This window comes from Danio rerio, chromosome 4 (assembly GCF_052040795.2).
Source record: "Danio rerio strain M-AB ecotype USA chromosome 4, GRCz13ab, whole genome shotgun sequence".
Lineage (NCBI taxonomy): Eukaryota > Metazoa > Chordata > Actinopteri > Cypriniformes > Danionidae > Danio > Danio rerio.
Genome location: NC_141024.2, coordinates 7,922,501 through 7,940,126, shown reverse-complemented (window position 1 = coordinate 7,940,126; position 17,626 = coordinate 7,922,501). Strand labels below are relative to the sequence as shown.

The 17,626-nt window shown below is 36.7% G+C and overlaps 1 protein-coding gene and 1 long non-coding RNA gene across 14 annotated transcripts in view; one reads left to right on the top strand and one right to left on the bottom strand.

The window, feature by feature from the left end:
* Nucleotides 1–1,055: 1,055 nt before the first annotated feature.
* The window catches only part of cald1a (caldesmon 1a), a 94,850-nt gene continuing 78,279 nt past the window's right edge, over nt 1,056–17,626 (bottom strand). For 7 of the 13 annotated variants that reach the window (XM_087246071.2, XM_087246074.2, XM_087246076.2 and 4 more), the window contains 5 exons: nt 17,424–17,561; nt 15,876–15,971; nt 12,299–12,367; nt 7,573–7,609; nt 1,056–3,741 (listed from right to left, as the gene is read on the bottom strand). In XM_087246071.2, the coding sequence (XP_087102197.2) occupies nt 3,728–3,741; nt 7,573–7,609; nt 12,299–12,367; nt 15,876–15,971; nt 17,424–17,561 (354 nt within the window). In that variant the 3' untranslated portion in view covers nt 1,056–3,727. 13 annotated transcript variants of the gene reach the window in all.
* Nucleotides 17,302–17,626, top strand: part of LOC148679918 (uncharacterized) — a 3,868-nt gene continuing 3,543 nt past the window's right edge. Inside the window, exon 1 of the long non-coding RNA XR_015942243.1 lies at nt 17,302–17,626. This exon is cut by the window's right edge and continues 285 nt beyond it. This is a non-coding gene — a long non-coding RNA (uncharacterized LOC148679918).

The window sequence follows — 17,626 nt, the reverse complement described above, 5'->3', positions numbered from 1 at the left end:
ATCTACAGGGATTTTAGCAGACAACGATCTCTAGGTTTTACAGGGAATAGTCTGAAAAAAAGAAAATATCCAGTAAGAGTGGCAGTTCTGTGGGCGCAAATGCCTTGTTGATGGGGCGAATGCCTTTTCAGGCTGGTTCCAGCGGATAGAAAGGCAACAGTAACTCAAATAACCACTCGTTACATTTGAGGTATGCAGAAGAGCATCTCTAAAGGCAAACCACGTCGAACCTTGAGGCAGATGGGCTACAGCGGCAGAAGACCACACCGGGTGCCACTCCTGTCAGCTAAGAACAGGAAACTGAGGCTACAATTCACACAGGATCACCAAAATTGGCCAATAGAAGATTGGAAAAACGTTGCCCGGTCTGATGAGTTTTCATTTATGCTGCTACATTGTATCAGTCCATACCTTTATGACCACGTTGTGCCCATCTTCTGATGGCTATATCCAGCAGGATAACGCTCCATGTCATAAAGTGCAAATCATCTCAGACTGGTTTCTTGAACATAACAATGAGTTCACTGTATTCAAATGGCCTCCACAGTCACCAGATCTTAATCCAAAAGAGTACCTTTGGGATGTGGTGAAATGGGAGATTCACATAACTGACAAATCTGCAGCAACTGTGTGATGCTATCATGTCAATATGGACCAAAATCTCTAAGAGATATTTCTAGTACCTTGTTGAATCTATGCCACGAAGGATAAAGGCAGTTCTGAAGGCAAAAGAAGGTGAAACTGGGTACTAGTAAGGTGTACTTATTAATGTGTTGGTATATACAATCAACCCCATTATTATTTATACCTCTGATGGATTCTAACTTAAAGTTTTTGCTCAAATGTAAATAAAAGCATATCTTTTCCCCGCACAACAGTACCTCTTGTACATTATCTTATCATATTATGGGAGAAGCCTGAGTCATTTTCAGTCCCAAAAAAATTGCTGGTACAATAAAAGTGACAAAGTATGAATTTGATAAAAGGATATTAATAATTTCAGCCTGGACTGTATATGTTTTTAGGGTCAGTATTAAAAAGCAAGCCATCACAGGTGATTTTTCCATTGGTCTCTTTATTGTGGTCACTGAGACAATGATACAACGTTGAAACATTTGCTCTGTATGGAACTAGTGGCTACAAATGTTCAGGTAATTGCAATTAAAGGTGGTGCGACTTGCATAGTGTTACTCCGAAACAATACATAAGTGTTTACAAATAGTAAAAAAGAAAAACTTGATTGTCAAAGAAATACAAGCAGAATAGAGGAACGTTGAACATTTAGAGACATTTGCGCTAAGCTACGGTGGCAGAACTGGATATTCTTTGTCTGACAAAAGAAGTCAGAAGTGGTACACATTTGTTTTTTTAATATAACATGACAACATTATTGATGTTCTGCCAGCTAGCTATCGAAAGCAGGCAACATCAATGCTGCCATTTAGTATGAACTGATTTGCAACACAGAAAGAAACTGAAACACTTAAAGGATAAACACAAACTGACTCAGACATTCACTTTGCTGAAGTCAGGATGTGTTTTTGGAAACAATGTCTTGCATTATATGCTAAGATTTGATCAATCATGCCATTTAAAGAGATTGATCACCCGAAAATGAAACATTTCAGATCATTTATACTCACCCTCAGGCCATCCAAGATGTAGATTGAGACTTTGAGAGTGGAAAAACATTAAACAAATACATTCAAAACTAAATGAATCATTATATTCGCTAACTCGAGCTAAAACAGCACAATTCTGGAGCTGTTTTTGGGGACAACTTAATTGTATTATGTCCAATCCACTTGAATGTATAAAAGCTAGGTTAACTTAATTATTTCAATTGGGTTGAACCCAGCAGCGATTCATTTTACAGTGTGGAGCTCAAGCAGTGGATTAAAGACAACAATGATGTAATTAAAATAGTTTTCTTGCACACACTGATCATTTTAATAACAAGACATGAGGAACTACAGGTATTAATGAGTTTTTTACCCTGCAAGTGGTGCATTTTATTCACTACCACAGTTCATTCAATACCACATCATCTTTACTGTAAACAAACTGCTAATCGATCAAGTTAACTAAAAGTGTTTTAACATATTTTCTAGAGTTTAAACTTAGCTAATGATTAATAATAAAGCATATTTGGCATGCTGTCCCGGGAGAAAGCCTCTCCCATTTGCAGAGCGAGAGAGGAGTTTGAGTTCAGGTAGATCTCGATGAACTCCCCTGACTTTATTCTGGCTAATGACGCATATAAGAAGGCTAAGGAGAGATGTACGGCTTGCTAAGAGCTTGGCTATGGTATCAATTTGGTTATGTTCAATTTATTAGGTTGCATGTTTTTTGGATTGAGGGACGAAACTAAAAAACCCGGGGAATACCCACGCGAGCACGAGGAAAACAAGCAAACTCTGCACAGAAATGGATTAGAAAGAGATTTTAACCAGAGACATTCTTGCTGTGAGGCAACAGTGCTAATCACTGAGCCACCATGTCACCCATCTGAAAAGGAGGGGGAGTAGTGGTCTATAAGGGGGGATTCTTCAAGATGGAGATACTGAGATTAGAAAACTGGTTATTTATAGTGGGTTAGGGATCATCTGATTGGTGGATCAATCATGAACTGATGAGGGACCAGCTGTGATCAATCATAAGCATGTGATGCTCTCGAAATTAGTTTGTCAACAAACTTCACTGAGTAGTATGAACATAAATCAATTAAGCTGTCCACCCAAATAATTCAAAGTGGCATTGTTTTAACTCACTTTAAGAGCAGTTTGAACAAGCAGCAATAGTCTTTTCTTTTGAGTGTTAAATGAAAAAGCCAGCCAAAAGTCATCTTGGAATATCTGAGGCTGAGTAAACAAACAAAATAAATGCTCATTATTAGGTGATCTGTCCCTAAAAGCCCAAAAGTGCATTTCCCTTACTTCTGAGTACACTCTTTCACCAATACCGATAATTTCACATGACATAGTGATTAACACTTACAAAAAGATGTGTTTCCAAGAGTAAAAAAAAAGCCAGCGATAATGTAATAATGATAACAGTACAACTATAATGGACTTGAATTAAAACTTGCTTTGATATAAAATAATATTGAGAGCAGAAGCAAAGACCATTTTGTATCAAGCTGTAAAATATATAGTTAATTACAAAAACTTACACTATGTGCTAACATATATTATTAAGACAATTTAGAAAAAAAAAAATAATTGCGACAAAAAAAGTACAAAATACAGCTACTCTACGGTGCTCATATTCGGACTGAACTGGCAAACAATATGGAATGCAAGGTGAAGCTTTGCGCAAGTTATAAATTAACAGGTGAGAAGGGTAACTAACGTTTTTCAATTAGCTAAATTTATATTGATGCTCTTCATCCTCCTTCTTAAACAATCTTGTCATGCTTCGAGTTGGCTGCAGTTATATATTTGCTATATAATCAAACCGAATTAAAAGTAGGATCGCTCGTTTTTCACATTACACAACGCATTCATGTTTTGACGGTGCAAGATGGTGAATACAGTGATAAAATATATACTTATATAGTTTTTTTTATTTATTTTTTTACTCTCTTTTATACCGTGTCTTCTCATCCTGACTGTATAAAATGTTTGTATTTTTTTTTCTTTTTGGTTTTAATAAAAGTACAAATAATAATAAAAAAAGGAATGTTGTGCATTCTCTTGGTCCCTGCCTCTCTGGCTTCTCTGAAGGGTTAATGGCCCATTCCTGTTCAAATACAAAAGAAAAAGAAGTCACATTAATAAAAACACTTACATAAAAATGTGCACTTATGTAGAAGAATACACTGTAGAAAATATATGATCAATGACAGCATATGATTTTAGTTCATTGTAACTTATTAAACTAAGTTAATCATGTTCTAACTTCATTTTATAAGTTACACAAGTTGTTTTAAGTCAGTTTAACATAATATAAGTTCAATGGACTCATAAAGTTAATTTGTCTCCCCTTAAAATTTTAATGCAACCAGGATTTTTTTGTACAGTGCAGTACATACACATACAGTGCTCAGCATATTTCAGTACAGCCCAGTTTGAAACTGAATATTTGTATTAATTTCTCAGTGAATTTAGGCAATGCATTTAAACAAAACTGATTTATTAAACAGATATATTTATTAAAATAAGATTTTTGTCACCAAACATAGTTAGAAATAGAAAGATAATTCAATTAAATTCAAGCAAAATATTGCAAAAAATATTTTTATATATTTCTTTATTTATATTTAATATTAGTCTTATACATTTGGGTGTACTAGTTTTTGGACTATTATCGTAAGTTATTACGTTAGATAATGTTGGAATATTGGAGATCAATGTCAAAAGTATTAGTAAATTTCTCAAGTTCGAATGAATATATCGATTCACAGAATTCTGGTATCCCTAATGCAATTCAAAATTTACATTCAGGAGGTGCGCAACAATATTCATTTCCGGACTCCAACTTTTATAGGCAGCTGATATTAAGCTGTGAAGTTTAGTAAAAGTCTTCACTTGTCAATCATTCTCCAGTCCCCCATTGGCCGCACCCATACATACGTCCTCTTTTTAAAATTCATATTTAATATTTGTCTATTACATATAAATTTGGGTGTACTCATTTTTAAAGCATTACCATAAGTTATTTTGTAAGATAATGTTTGAATATTGGAGATCAATGCCGAGATAATTAGTAATTTATTAAGTACAAATAAATATATCGATTCACAGAATTCTGGTGTCCCTAGTGCAATGCAAAATTTATGGAAATTCGTCACTTGTCAATCATTCGCCAGTCCTTTATTGGGCGCACCCATACATACATCCTCTTTTTCTACAAATACTCTGCACAACATTAAAAACACAAGACTTCTCAACTACAAGTATTCGGTGTTAAATTTTAACCCATCTCTTCTCAAAGTAAGTTTCGCTGCAGAGCTCAAGTTCATTTTAGAAAATCAAGCCTTTGCATTTCAATCAGCTTCGTCTATTTCTGCAAAAATGCTTCATTAGTATGCGAGGCATATCACACTCAAGAGAGGAGTTTAGTTAATATTTCACCTTTAGTTAATGTTTCATCGAAACTCGAACAATATATTGTTCAGCCCTATAGGTGGAAGGTCTTTTGATGGCATCTCCATGGGGCATATTGTTAATCTCCAGCCTCCCCATGCAGTAATGTGACAAACATGCAGCTTTAGCCCTGCTGGCACCGACACACACCCAGAATCCACAGCCTGATACTGAGATGAGCAGGCCGACGCAGTTCAGGCCAGCATAACACAACAACCTGTCGCCCATTACCCAAAAAACGCCTGGCACGCTCGAAGGCCACCGCGTCCCCTTCAATAACAAATGGCGTGCGTTCAAAATAGAAAACAATGCCAAAGAGGCATTTTAAAACACGCAGCCGGTGAACGACGTGCCTGCAGCGATGATTTATCATTGGCAAGGTTTCCTGGCAGAGGGGATTGTGGGTGTTGTGCAATATGGAGAGACCTGCCCTTCACTGGAGGACTTCATTTTGACCTCGAGAATGCAAGAAACAAGCTATAATTCAATCACTAGTCCTAAACATACAAGCTATTAGATTTCTTTGATCTTAATTGGATTGTTTATCTAGTCTAGTTGGAAAACAGGAAATCTTGATGATCTTTTGGTTTCAATGGATGTTTTTCACATTTCTGAGGTTCTCAAAAGCTCTTAACAACCAAGTGAAATCAAGATTTTCAATGTTTATTTTGATAGCTCACATAGTTAGGTAACGCTTTATTTTGATGGTCCATTTGAGTATTAGTAGACTATCTGCTTAATAACTGTTGATATTGCTGCTAAACAGACATGTAACTGACTATAAGAAACTTTGCAAGTACATGTCAACTTACACTAACCCTAACCCCAACCTACGAGTCTACTGTTAATTTAATAAGAATTCATTGGCTTGTAGATGCAATGTAACTTAAATTTAACAAACGGACCATCAAAATAAAGTGTGACCCATTGTTATCCTTAAGGCCTGTGCACAACGAGACGTTTTTTGCTAATGTTTTCTGTCAACGTTTAACGCCTCGTGACTATATAAAGGGCGTCAATGTGATCGTGCACACCAACGCGCAAAACGCCAGGCGCAAAAGCATAATTAAAAAATAAACAAAACAACTCATGCTTGTTTTTTTGATTTGACATGCCGCGTTAAAACCTTCTCCACCAATCAGATTGGCACTTTTGTTCACATGCAAGGAGCTGCTGAAGTTACAGAAAACAGCACTTGGAGGCGCTCAAGCGCAAAACTGTCAATGCGAGCGCACATTGAAGAAGATGCCCAGAGACGATATGAACGTGGAGCTGCTTATTGCTCTGGTGAACAATAATCATTTCTTCATCGCTAGAGCTGCTGCTTGAACCATCCATGCTAGTTCAAGTCACCAGTAACTTTAACAACAAGTGTGTGAACTTCCTCTCTTCCTCTTCTTCTGTGTTACAAGCAGGTGTCGGAAGCTTAAAGTTGTGTTGTGTAGCGCCATCTAACGTCAAGGAATGATTTTGCATACTCTTCAGCTCAACGCCAGTGAAAATCGCTTGGGTTTGAATGCGGAAAAAACCTCTCGTAAAACGCTGACGATAAACACAAACAAAAAGCGTCCATGTGTTTAGGAGCCTTTACAATGAATAATTAATTTAGGCAAGTTTTACAAGTTTGTTTTCAGTAATCTTCAAGAGTCTGATCATTTGATTATATGTTTGGAGTGGCGGTACCAAAGAGCCTAGAATCACCAAGAGGCGACACTCAATAGAACGTTGCACTGCAACAGCAGTGGCCAGCAACAGACCTGCGTTTCCGGCATATATATATATATATATATATATATATATATATATATATATATATATATATATATAGAAATGATATTACATTAATTAATTATTAAATATATTATTTTTTATTATATTATATCACATTATATTATATTATATTATATTATATTATATTATATTATATTATACTATTCTATTCTATTCTATATTATATTATATTATATTATATCACATTATATTATATTATATTATAGTATATTATATTATACTATTCTATTCTATATTATATTATATTATATCACATTAATTTATACTATATTATATTATATTAAACTATATTATATTATATTATACTATATTATATTATACTTTTTTATATTATATTATATTATATTATATTATATTATATTATATTATATTATATTATATTATATTACATTATATTATATTATATTATATTATATTATATTATATTATATTATATTATATTATATTATATTATATTATATTATATTATAGCCTGAATTTTGCATTCAATTGTACTGGTCCTGACAGTTCATTCTAGGTGACCCCTGATAAATAAGGCACTAAGCTGAAGGAAAACAAGAGAATGAATATAATGGTTCTGATCAAAAATGCATTAAATACATTTTAATACCCTTCACAACAGTTTCCAGTTAACAAACTGCTTTACATTGGAAATTTGAATTATTTCTCCAAATACAGTTGATCTTGTCCTTACCATTGGTGACAGATTTGGTCTCTCCCCTGCTTGTGACCTGGGAGAAGTATAGATCGAAAAGAAATATGGAAAAAGAGAGAAGAATAGACGGAATAAGATTAACAAGCATGAAAGTGCATGTGCAAATCAGATTGGCTGAGTCCTTCTCAGCCCGTCCGTCTGGTATTTCACTTATGCCTTCACAATTCATCTCACATTTCCGTTTTCACATACTTATTGTGCCTATGTGCTCAAGAAAGTCATCAGTGAAAGCGCTTGTGGCCGACATGCTGCGTGTACAACGACAGGAACATGCTTAGCACGGTTTCATACAGATCACTTTTTTTTTTCCAGCTAAACCCTCATTCTTTCCACTCCTGACCAAACAGATCTGATGGTTTTGGTAACATCCGTGCGGTTATGACCACAGATTTCCCTTCATTAGGCTTTTTACGTCACCGTTTACCAGTCCTTTAAGTGCACGGGGCCAAAACTGCAGTCTGCGGCTCACCGCGGCCTTGGCCTGATCTTGACGCCTTGCTGACAGTCCAGCAGTCAATTCTATTGTGCCCGTTCCAAAGATAGAGCTGAATGACTACCATTATTATCTGTTTGATCTGTGGACATAAAAAATATGAAGGCCAGCACTCAAGGGAATGCCTTTTCAGGTTCAGGAGATAGGATCGACTCATGATAGAGCTGGAATTGACTTCTATTCATGATGTGTGTGTGTATGTGTGTGCACAAGTGCCATGTTTGGTCAACTGGATCACAGTCATGCCTGCATCAAAATAGATCTTCTCACAATAGTTCTTTGTGAAGGGGTGATGGGTGTTAAACCCATGTGTGAGGTGAAAAGGAGAGAATGAAAGAGAGAAGGTGAAACTGATCCAGCCTGTAAACATTGCTGACCAAGCTTACCTTAGCGACTGTTGCCATGCATCATATTATATCAGAAAAGCTTTTGTTCACTGTAAAAAGCAATTACTTTGCTGTAAATAGTGAATATACCAATTGACGTATGCACAGTAATTATGCACAGTTTGTTTACAAAATAATTATATGGCAATGAGATCACTCTCTTTTTTTCTAATTGCTTTCTACAGTGTGCTTTTTATATGAAAGGCAATAAATCTTTAATCAAGGCATGAAATTTGATCATGTCTATAAGGAGCCAATGAAATAGCTGGATTTGTGATTATATTTGAATATGTTATGTGATGTTCCTTGGAATGTTTGTTAGCAAATATGACATCACACTGTAAAAAAAAAAGCCAAATTTAGTGGATTGAACATGAAACATAACATAAAAGCTCAAGATTCCACTCATTTTAAATAAGTAGTTCGAACAAGCAGTAAAAATTAATATTTTGAGTGCATATTTAATTGCGAATGATCTCATAATGACATAATGGCATGGATGTGCAGAAATATTGGCACCTCAAGACTGTGAAACTGTGCGTGTCCACATGTACTAAACAACTATTATCACCTTAGCATAGTCCAAACTCATGTCCACATGACCAAATTTCACATTTTGGCCCCAACGGCCTTCCATAACCTTCTTATATGCGTTTATGGAAGTCTTGCGGTAGGATAGTTTTGATGGAATTTAAAATATGCAACATTCAAATACCTAATCATTATAAGGCAACAAGTTCACTTTCTTCTTTCAGAGCAAAGTCAGCTAATTGCTTTTTACAGTGTGCTTCTTAGGTGAAAGGCAATTAGGGCCATATATCTTTAATCAAGGCAGGAAATTTGATCATGTCAACAAGCAGCCAATGAAATAGCTGGATTTGTGATTATATTTGAATATGTGATGTGATGTTCCTTGCTATGTTTGTATTCAAATATGTGACATCACACTGTAAAAAATGCTGGGTTCCACCAAAGAGCTTAGAATGACCAAGAGGCGACACTCAATACGTTCCATTGCAACAGCAGCGCCCAGCAGCAGCCCTGGATTCCGCCATTTTGGAGTGAACGTGATCAGCCGTCCATTGGATCTCATTACTTTTGCGATGGCAGGCAGCTGCTTTGTTTTTTATTTATCTATTTAAAAAGCGTATTAAAGCTGAGATACAACCTGAAAGACGACAATACAACGCTTATTATCACAATCATCAGCACTTTTAATAGTTTATTTTACAGCCTTATAATACGCTGTTGTTCTATTGGAGTTTTCATTCCAAAATGGCCGCCACGCCCTCTAGTAGCTGTTTCCCAAATTACACTAGAGTGTCGCCTCTTGGTGATTCTATGCTCTTTGGTTCCACATAATTCCTTCATGTTGTCTCAACATAAGTCGATTAAGTTGACATAATTGTTTTAACAAGTTTAAGTGGATTGAACTTAAAACACCATAACATAAAAACTCAAGATTCAACTTATTTTGAATAAGTAGTTGGAACAGGCAGCAAAATCAATTTCATGAGTGCGTGTTTTTTCGTGAATGATATCGTAATGACATAATGGCATGGAAGTGCATAAATATTAGCATTTTAAGATTGTGAAACTGTACGTGTCCACACATACTAAACATCACCTTAGCGCAAGCAAGACTCATGTTCACATGACCAAATTTACATTTTGGCCCCAAAAGCCTTCCATAATCTTCTTATATGTGTTTATGGAAGTCTTGTGGTTGGATAATTTTGATGGAATTTAAAATATGCAACATTCCAATATTTCCATTTAGACAGGCCCATGCAGAGACTGTCCAAAGGGCATGTGCAGGATAAATTTTTTGAAGAGAGGGTGGGGCTGTTGTTGTTGTTGTTGCGCGCGTACTGAAGAGCGGTGTTGACGCGCGCGTACTGTAAAGCGGGGGGAGTGGGGAGCGCGCGTACTCAAGAGCAGTGTTTTCGTGCGCCTACTGAAGGGCGGTAGGGGGGGAGAGGGGTGTGTCGCGGGGGCAGTTTTGATCCCTTTGGAAGGGCACTTTCTATCCAAGACTAAAAAGGGCAGGTTGAGCCCAATGTGTGCACGTGCCTGCATTTAAATGTAATATCTTTAAAAGATACATATCTAAAATACATGGGAAAAGCCCTTGCAAAGTTACTTAAACTACCCAGCATTTGTTTTTTTCTTTAAGAAATTCCTATGTTTGTTCTAAGGTAAATCAATGTACAGTTAGACAGTGGATCAAACTGACGAATGTGTTCACAGTCGCATTGTGATTATGCTCTATAAGTGTTATACTTGCTATCAAAGCACCTGCTTTGATTGTTAACACTCGATTGAACGGGCATTATCAGTGGTCATCAGTTAATAGAAACATGAGCCAGTGGGGGTCTTCTGCGCCTACTGATTGGCTCAGAAGGCTGTTATCATCCATTCACTTGGTTAATCAGCTATACTAATAGAGAAGACTCCAGATCCAGATCTGCTTTTACATTACTGTGATGGTTGGCTTTAGGGTTGGGGTGGGGTAGACGTTAATAAAATACAATTAATGTGAAATTTAATAGTTTTCTCTATTAGTATAGCTGTTTAGCCATTTGGATGGACGATAACAGCGTTCTGAGCCTACCAGTAGGCGCAGAAGGCCCCTACTGGCCCATATCTATCAGCTGATAACCACTAATAACGCCCAATCAATTGAGTAATAACCAGTAGGCTCCGAAGGCCCCTACTGGCCCATATCTATCAGCTGATAACCAATGATAACACCCATTCAATTGAATAATAAGCAGTAGGCTCCGAAGGCCCCTACTGGCTCATATCTATCAGCTGATATCTACTGATTCTGATGCATTGATTTAATGTTTTTCAGAGTTGCTATCATTACTATGAGGTTGCTAGGGTGTGGTTTCTTAAAATATGAACGTTATTATTTCCTTTTCCGATAAATCCTGACCTACATTTGCTCCAAGGCAAATCAATGTTCATTCATTTGCATATTGATTTACATAATTGTAATAGTGACTGTGACTATGATTAGATAACACTTGCCATTAAAACTCCATTTCTATCTTCAGCATTTAAGCATTAGTCATGAATCGCATTTAAGCACTATTCATGTAGGGGTTTTCTTGCAAAACTTGCCCAAATGATGTTAGCTGATACTAGTAGATTGTAAATAGTCACCAATCCCTAACTAGGAGTTTTCTAAGGTGTTTTGTGGTCGCATAAAATGGCAGAACTGCAGTATTTTCCCTCACAAAAGGCTCAATCCTATCAGACTCAAATGCTCTCTGAGCAAGAAAAGGCAACCAAAGTAGGTGGAGCTTAACAAGGGGGTCAATTGGTGCCTCAGGAGTAACTTCAGCTATTTAAAGCACTTCCTTCCTGCAAACCAAACGCCTGCTCTTATGGCAGAGAGCGAAAGTGCAAGAGAAGCTCTGTGAAGAAACGCAAAAAAAAGCCAAAGGCAAGACATCACAGTTCCTCAGCCATCTCGTGATAAATGCATGAAGTGTGGCTCATCAAACACTGCACATTCCACTGCGATAAAGTAACATTTACCTCCTCAAGGTGGTCAGATCTGTAGACAATTAGCTAGGGGACAGCTTCAAACAGAAAACACACAGGCAACGTTATTTTGTCGGCAGATATCATGCTAGAGTGCTGTCTCCAAAAGTCCTAATAGCATGCCTGAAGGGTTATAAAAACCAACAGCCTGTTGTTTGGACAAATAAGTGCTTTATTAATGCATTCTCCAGGGGCTTATGAAAATGTGTATAAATAACTGAGTGAGAGCAAGTCGGGCTGATTCGGGGGGGGGAAAAATTTGTTTGGTTACCTTGGTAGCAGAGGAGCCTTTGTTTTCCCATAGACTGCGTTTGCTGGTCACGTCGCCCGGTTTCAGGTCCTGCGGGAGGGTAAATGGGGTGTAATATCACTAGTGAGATGACCCTGAACTACACAACTCATGTAAACACACACATATATACATATGTCAATACCAGAGACATGACATAAGGGACGGCAGAAACTAGGGCTGCACAATATATCATTTCAGCGTCAACATCGCAATGTGCACATCCGCAATGGGCTCTATGCACAGCTGGATGCAGAAATGCCAACGGTGAGGTGACAGTGCTAATCACTGAGCCACAGTGCAGCCCCTTTATCGTTTATTATACTGCATACAGTATATTATTTATTGCAGAAAAACTAAACATTGCAATGTCCGATTTTTCCAATATTGTGCAGTCCTAGCAGAATCGCACACTCGCATATCATACCTGATCCTCAGCAGAGAAAGAGAGCAGAGGAAAGAGCAGAGGAAAAAAGTCCAGGGCAAGAAGCAGAGGGAAATCTAACAGTGGAAAAGAAAGAGAGAATGACAGGAAAACAGTGAAGGCACATGACTGACTTTTATAAAGTCGGCATATTTATTATTTGAAATAACCAGTGGAAGAATGTGAAGCATTTCTATTAATGCTCAAGTCAGTTTTCATCAGAAAAAATATGTGTGTGCTGATCAAAGTTCAGTCCCATTGTGTTAAATGCGTACATTAGGTGTGAACTGACTCTGTAACCTTAAAGCACTTTCTTAAAGGCTTAAACTGTGTAGCAATACTGCCCTTCAGATGAGTAAACCCATAAGTTAACACATAACCCTCTTTATTTTCTGAATTTGAAAATCTTTTGCTTTCCTTCAAAGCACACGAAGCAAATTTGGTTCGCAAACTGAGAGTTAAGCTTGGCTCTTACTTTCGAAATGGATCCTGCTCTTCTCCTAAAGGTCGTAAAGATTTAGTGTCTGCAACGTTTTTACCATTGATTGACTATGGTGATGTTTTGTATATGAATGCTTCAACCAAATGTCTTCAGCCTTTAAACTCTGTTTATTACAGCGCTCTGAGGTTTGTTACAGGCTGTCGTAGGCTAAAGCTGCAGTCACTGGACTTTTCTCCCCGTAGACTTCCATTCATACGCACGCGAATGCATCAGACCGGAAACGCAAGCTCGAGCGACAAGTTTCACAGTTCGCTGCATTGCAAAGTTCAAGCTTGATGAAGTCTGACTTCACAATTGCATCACTTAACTGCGTGAGACCAATCGAGGATCAAAACATTAATTTAATCAAAATATTTAATCCCGCCCCATTTCGCAGCACCGTACTACAGAATTTCACATGCTCAAACTCTAGTGTGACCGCAGCTTAACTCATCATTGCGAACTGTATGCCGAAGCTGAACTTCTCTAAATGTAAAGCCTGGTTTATACCGTTAGTTCGCTTGAGTGCGCGTGGCGAATTTGATGTCATCGCGGAGGTTCGCTTTGGGTGCCCGAGACATGATTTCGGCCGGAGGAGCGCATGTTTTTTTGAGACTCCAGCAAACAGTGCGCACCTTTTTAAAATAATTAGAGGACAGAAACTAGCCGGACAGTAATATGTGGGTTATCTGTATTTTTTTAGTAGGTGTGCTTTTTTTTTGCTTTTATTCTCACCATAATAAAATAAATATTTGTAGAACAGCCCATGTTCTGTTGTCATTAATATTTTAATAAACTTTTATAGGTAAAACTGTCAGAGATATGAACAAAAGCAAGTGATGCATCAAAGTTTGATTAAAAAAATCTTGAGAGGTTATAAAAATCCTTAAAATCATTAAAATAATTGATAAAAACAATACAAATAATTAGTTTAAAAATATTATATTAATTGAATTTAATATTATTGAATGATATTAAGGATATGACGTAGTTCTGAAACCATCTAGGTCTCTGTTTATCCGTCTGATTTTACAGTGGGTTTCTATTGATTGCCCCCTTTCGCTTTAAAGTATATCACAATGTTGAACGTGGCAAGTATTAAAGCTTTGTCCGTTTCGCGAGGTGCACGCACAGTCAGCGGAGGTGCATGATGTAGCACCAGGTAAAAGTATAAATCCAGCTTATAAAGGTACACACACTGGATGACTGGTCTACAAGGCTCTTCAGGGTCTGGTGCCTTTATACCCAAGTTCACTTCTTCATAGGTCAAAAAGCCAGTTCAAGTGAATCTTATCATTTGACTAGTACCTAAGTTTGAACTAAAATAGGGAGGTGAGCGTTTATTTATGCTGCCCCCTCATCCTGGAGTGCTCTTCAGTCGGAACTAAAAATGGCTGAGCTCGTCCCAATCAAATCATTTCGCTCTATCCTTTATAATAAACAACTCATTTTCTTTATGTGTGTGTTTTGAACATATTGTAATGTGGTAAAGCTGAATAACTAAATTGTATTTTTAATATAATCTTTACTTTTTAATTCATTCATTCATTTTCTTGTCGGCTTAGTCCCTTTATTAATCCGGGGTCACCACAGCAGAATGAACCGCCAACTTATCCAGCAAGTTTTTACGCAGTGGATGCCCTTCCAGCCATAACCCATCTCTGGGAAACATCCACACACACATTCACACACACACTACGGACAATTTAGCCAACCCAATTCACCTGCACCACATGTCTTTGGACTGTGGGGGAAACTGGAGCACCCGGAGAAAACCCATGCGAAGGCAGGGAGAACATGCAAACTCCAGACAGAAACGCCAACTGAGCCGAGGTTTGAACCAGCGACCTTCTTGCTGTGAGGCGACAGCACTACCTACTACGCCACTGCCTCGTCTACTTTTTAATTATTATTATAATTTATTTTTTTTATAAGTCATGTGTTGGAAACTCTCGGCCAGGTCACCCTTGTGAATGAGTTCTTGATCTCAATGGGTTTTTATCTGCTTAAATGAAGAAACATATATAAAAATGCATAGAGTTTTTAATACAAATTGTGTTTTAGTGATTTTTATGAAATTTTGTGATTTTTATGAAAGTTTATGAAAATCATTTGCATCGTTTAACTAGGTTAAGTTGTAGTATGTAATTGCTTTAAGAAATTAGGCATTGCTGATTTGCCAAATATAGCCTTTGATGGTTATTGTGATCACAAATCTTTGATTCCTTTCGATGTACAAAGTCTGAACTATTGCACTAGTCTCCTTTTTCTAACACAGATTTGCGCATTTAAATATATTTATAGCTCCTTTCTTACTACATCCATATTTGAACATCGAAGCCGAAGCTTTAAAATAAACAGCCAATCAGCAATGAAAGATTACAGGCCTGCTGAAGCAGACAGGATGTGAGAGAAACAACCCCATTAATGACTGCTGCGTGATTGCATGACAGAAATAGTCACATGTATATATAAACGGCTGAAATTAGTGAGCGAAAGCTCCCATGAATCTCTTTCTAATGTTTTCTTTAACATCTGTTTCAGTTCAGGGCTTCGCATCATTTCCCCTTGAGTTGGATCAGTACCACTAGGTGGCGTCAAACAACAAGATTCACTGGATGCTGATGTAATGCACTAAAAGCAGAGGGGCTTACAGCAGGTCTTCCTCCTGACATTTTGCCTGTCTCTGGAGTTTTATTCAACCAATCATTGATGCGACCGGCCACGCCCACCTTTATCCCAGCTGCATCCTGGATTGGGACGGAAGAAAACACTCCCTTTTAGGTTAAAGTTCAAACAATGACGTGGTTGAATGACAGGAAATGGGTCCATGAGGAAAAGTGGGTTGCTGCTAGAATGGATACAGCTCCGGTTGAAAGTTTTATATTATTTATTAAATGGCCCATTACATTGTGCTTCACTAACACCTACTCCCTATATAGTAATTATTGTCAAAAAATAAATTGGTGCTATATATATATATATATATATATATATATATATATATATATATATATATATATATATATATATATATATATATATATATATATATATATTATTATTATTATTTATTTATTTTTTATTTTTTTTTGTAGCATGTCAGTTTTTGTCATTAATTGTAATTACATAGTGAGATTATTGTCTGCACAAAGAGTCAGACAACAGCCGGCGCACCACTACTCTGATGATCATCCAGTCTGTCAGGAATGATATGAAGAAACAGAACAAACTGAGACAAACTAAATCCAGAAGAACTTTGGCAACATCTCTAACATGCTTCATAAAACCTACCTGCAAAGCTCAGTACCGTTTAAAGTTATAGGCACTTTAGGCTGTAAAATTAGGATGCACTGCAAAAAATGATTTTCTTACTAAGCTCTTTTGTCTTGTTTCTAGGCCAAATATCTAAGAAAAAAATAAATAAATCAAGAACAATTTTTAAGATGAGCAAAACATATAATCTTGTTTTAGGAATAATATGTCAAAATTAAGTCTTTTTTCCTTAAAGCAAGCTAAATAATCTGCCAAAGGAGTAAGTAAAATAATCATTTTTTTCCTTTTGACATAAGATTGTTCGCCCCATTGGCAGATAATTTAGCTTGTTTTAATGAAAAACTTGCTTTATTTTGATATATATCATGTTAAAACAAGACTATATGTTTTGCTTGTCTAGAAAATGATTCTTGCTTTGAGAATTTTTAGATATTTGGACTAGAAACAAGACCACTAATCTAAGTAAGAAATCTTGTTTTGCTGTGTGCTTTCAAAAATAATGTGTAAATATATTCTATTTATCAATTAACTTACATTAACTAAATGAAATCTACATTTTGTGTGACCACACTTTGCATTTAAAACACTTGGTACACCACAGTTTTTCAAGTTTGCAGTTTGTAGGTTTTTTTAAAGCATCTTGGAGATGTTGCCAAATTTCTTCTCCTTTTGCAGACAATAATCTCACGGTATAATTACAATTAATGACAAAAAATAATGTTTGGAAATGTAAATTGATATTTCAAACTAGCATGATAAAGAAAAATATAGAAATAACCCACTTTAAACCTTTTTTTTTTTTTTGGTGAAAACACTAGTAGTCAAATACTTTTTCACACTACTGTATATAGACCCATTCAAAATTATCTGCAGCTGTATCCCTTCTATCCCTGCATGGTTTATTTATACGGATGAATATCCCAAACCTTATTGGTGGAAGCTGGGCTCCCGCCAGAGCTGAAGATGTTTCCCTTCTCAAACATGCTCTTGATGTTGCGAATGCCGTCCGTCACCATTGGAAGATCTATGGCGCCTGATCTGGGAGATCTGACCTCCTTGTTGCCCTGAACGGAGAGAGATATGCGGAAGGAAAAAGTGGAGATGAGCATGTGTCGTTTCCTTTAGATTG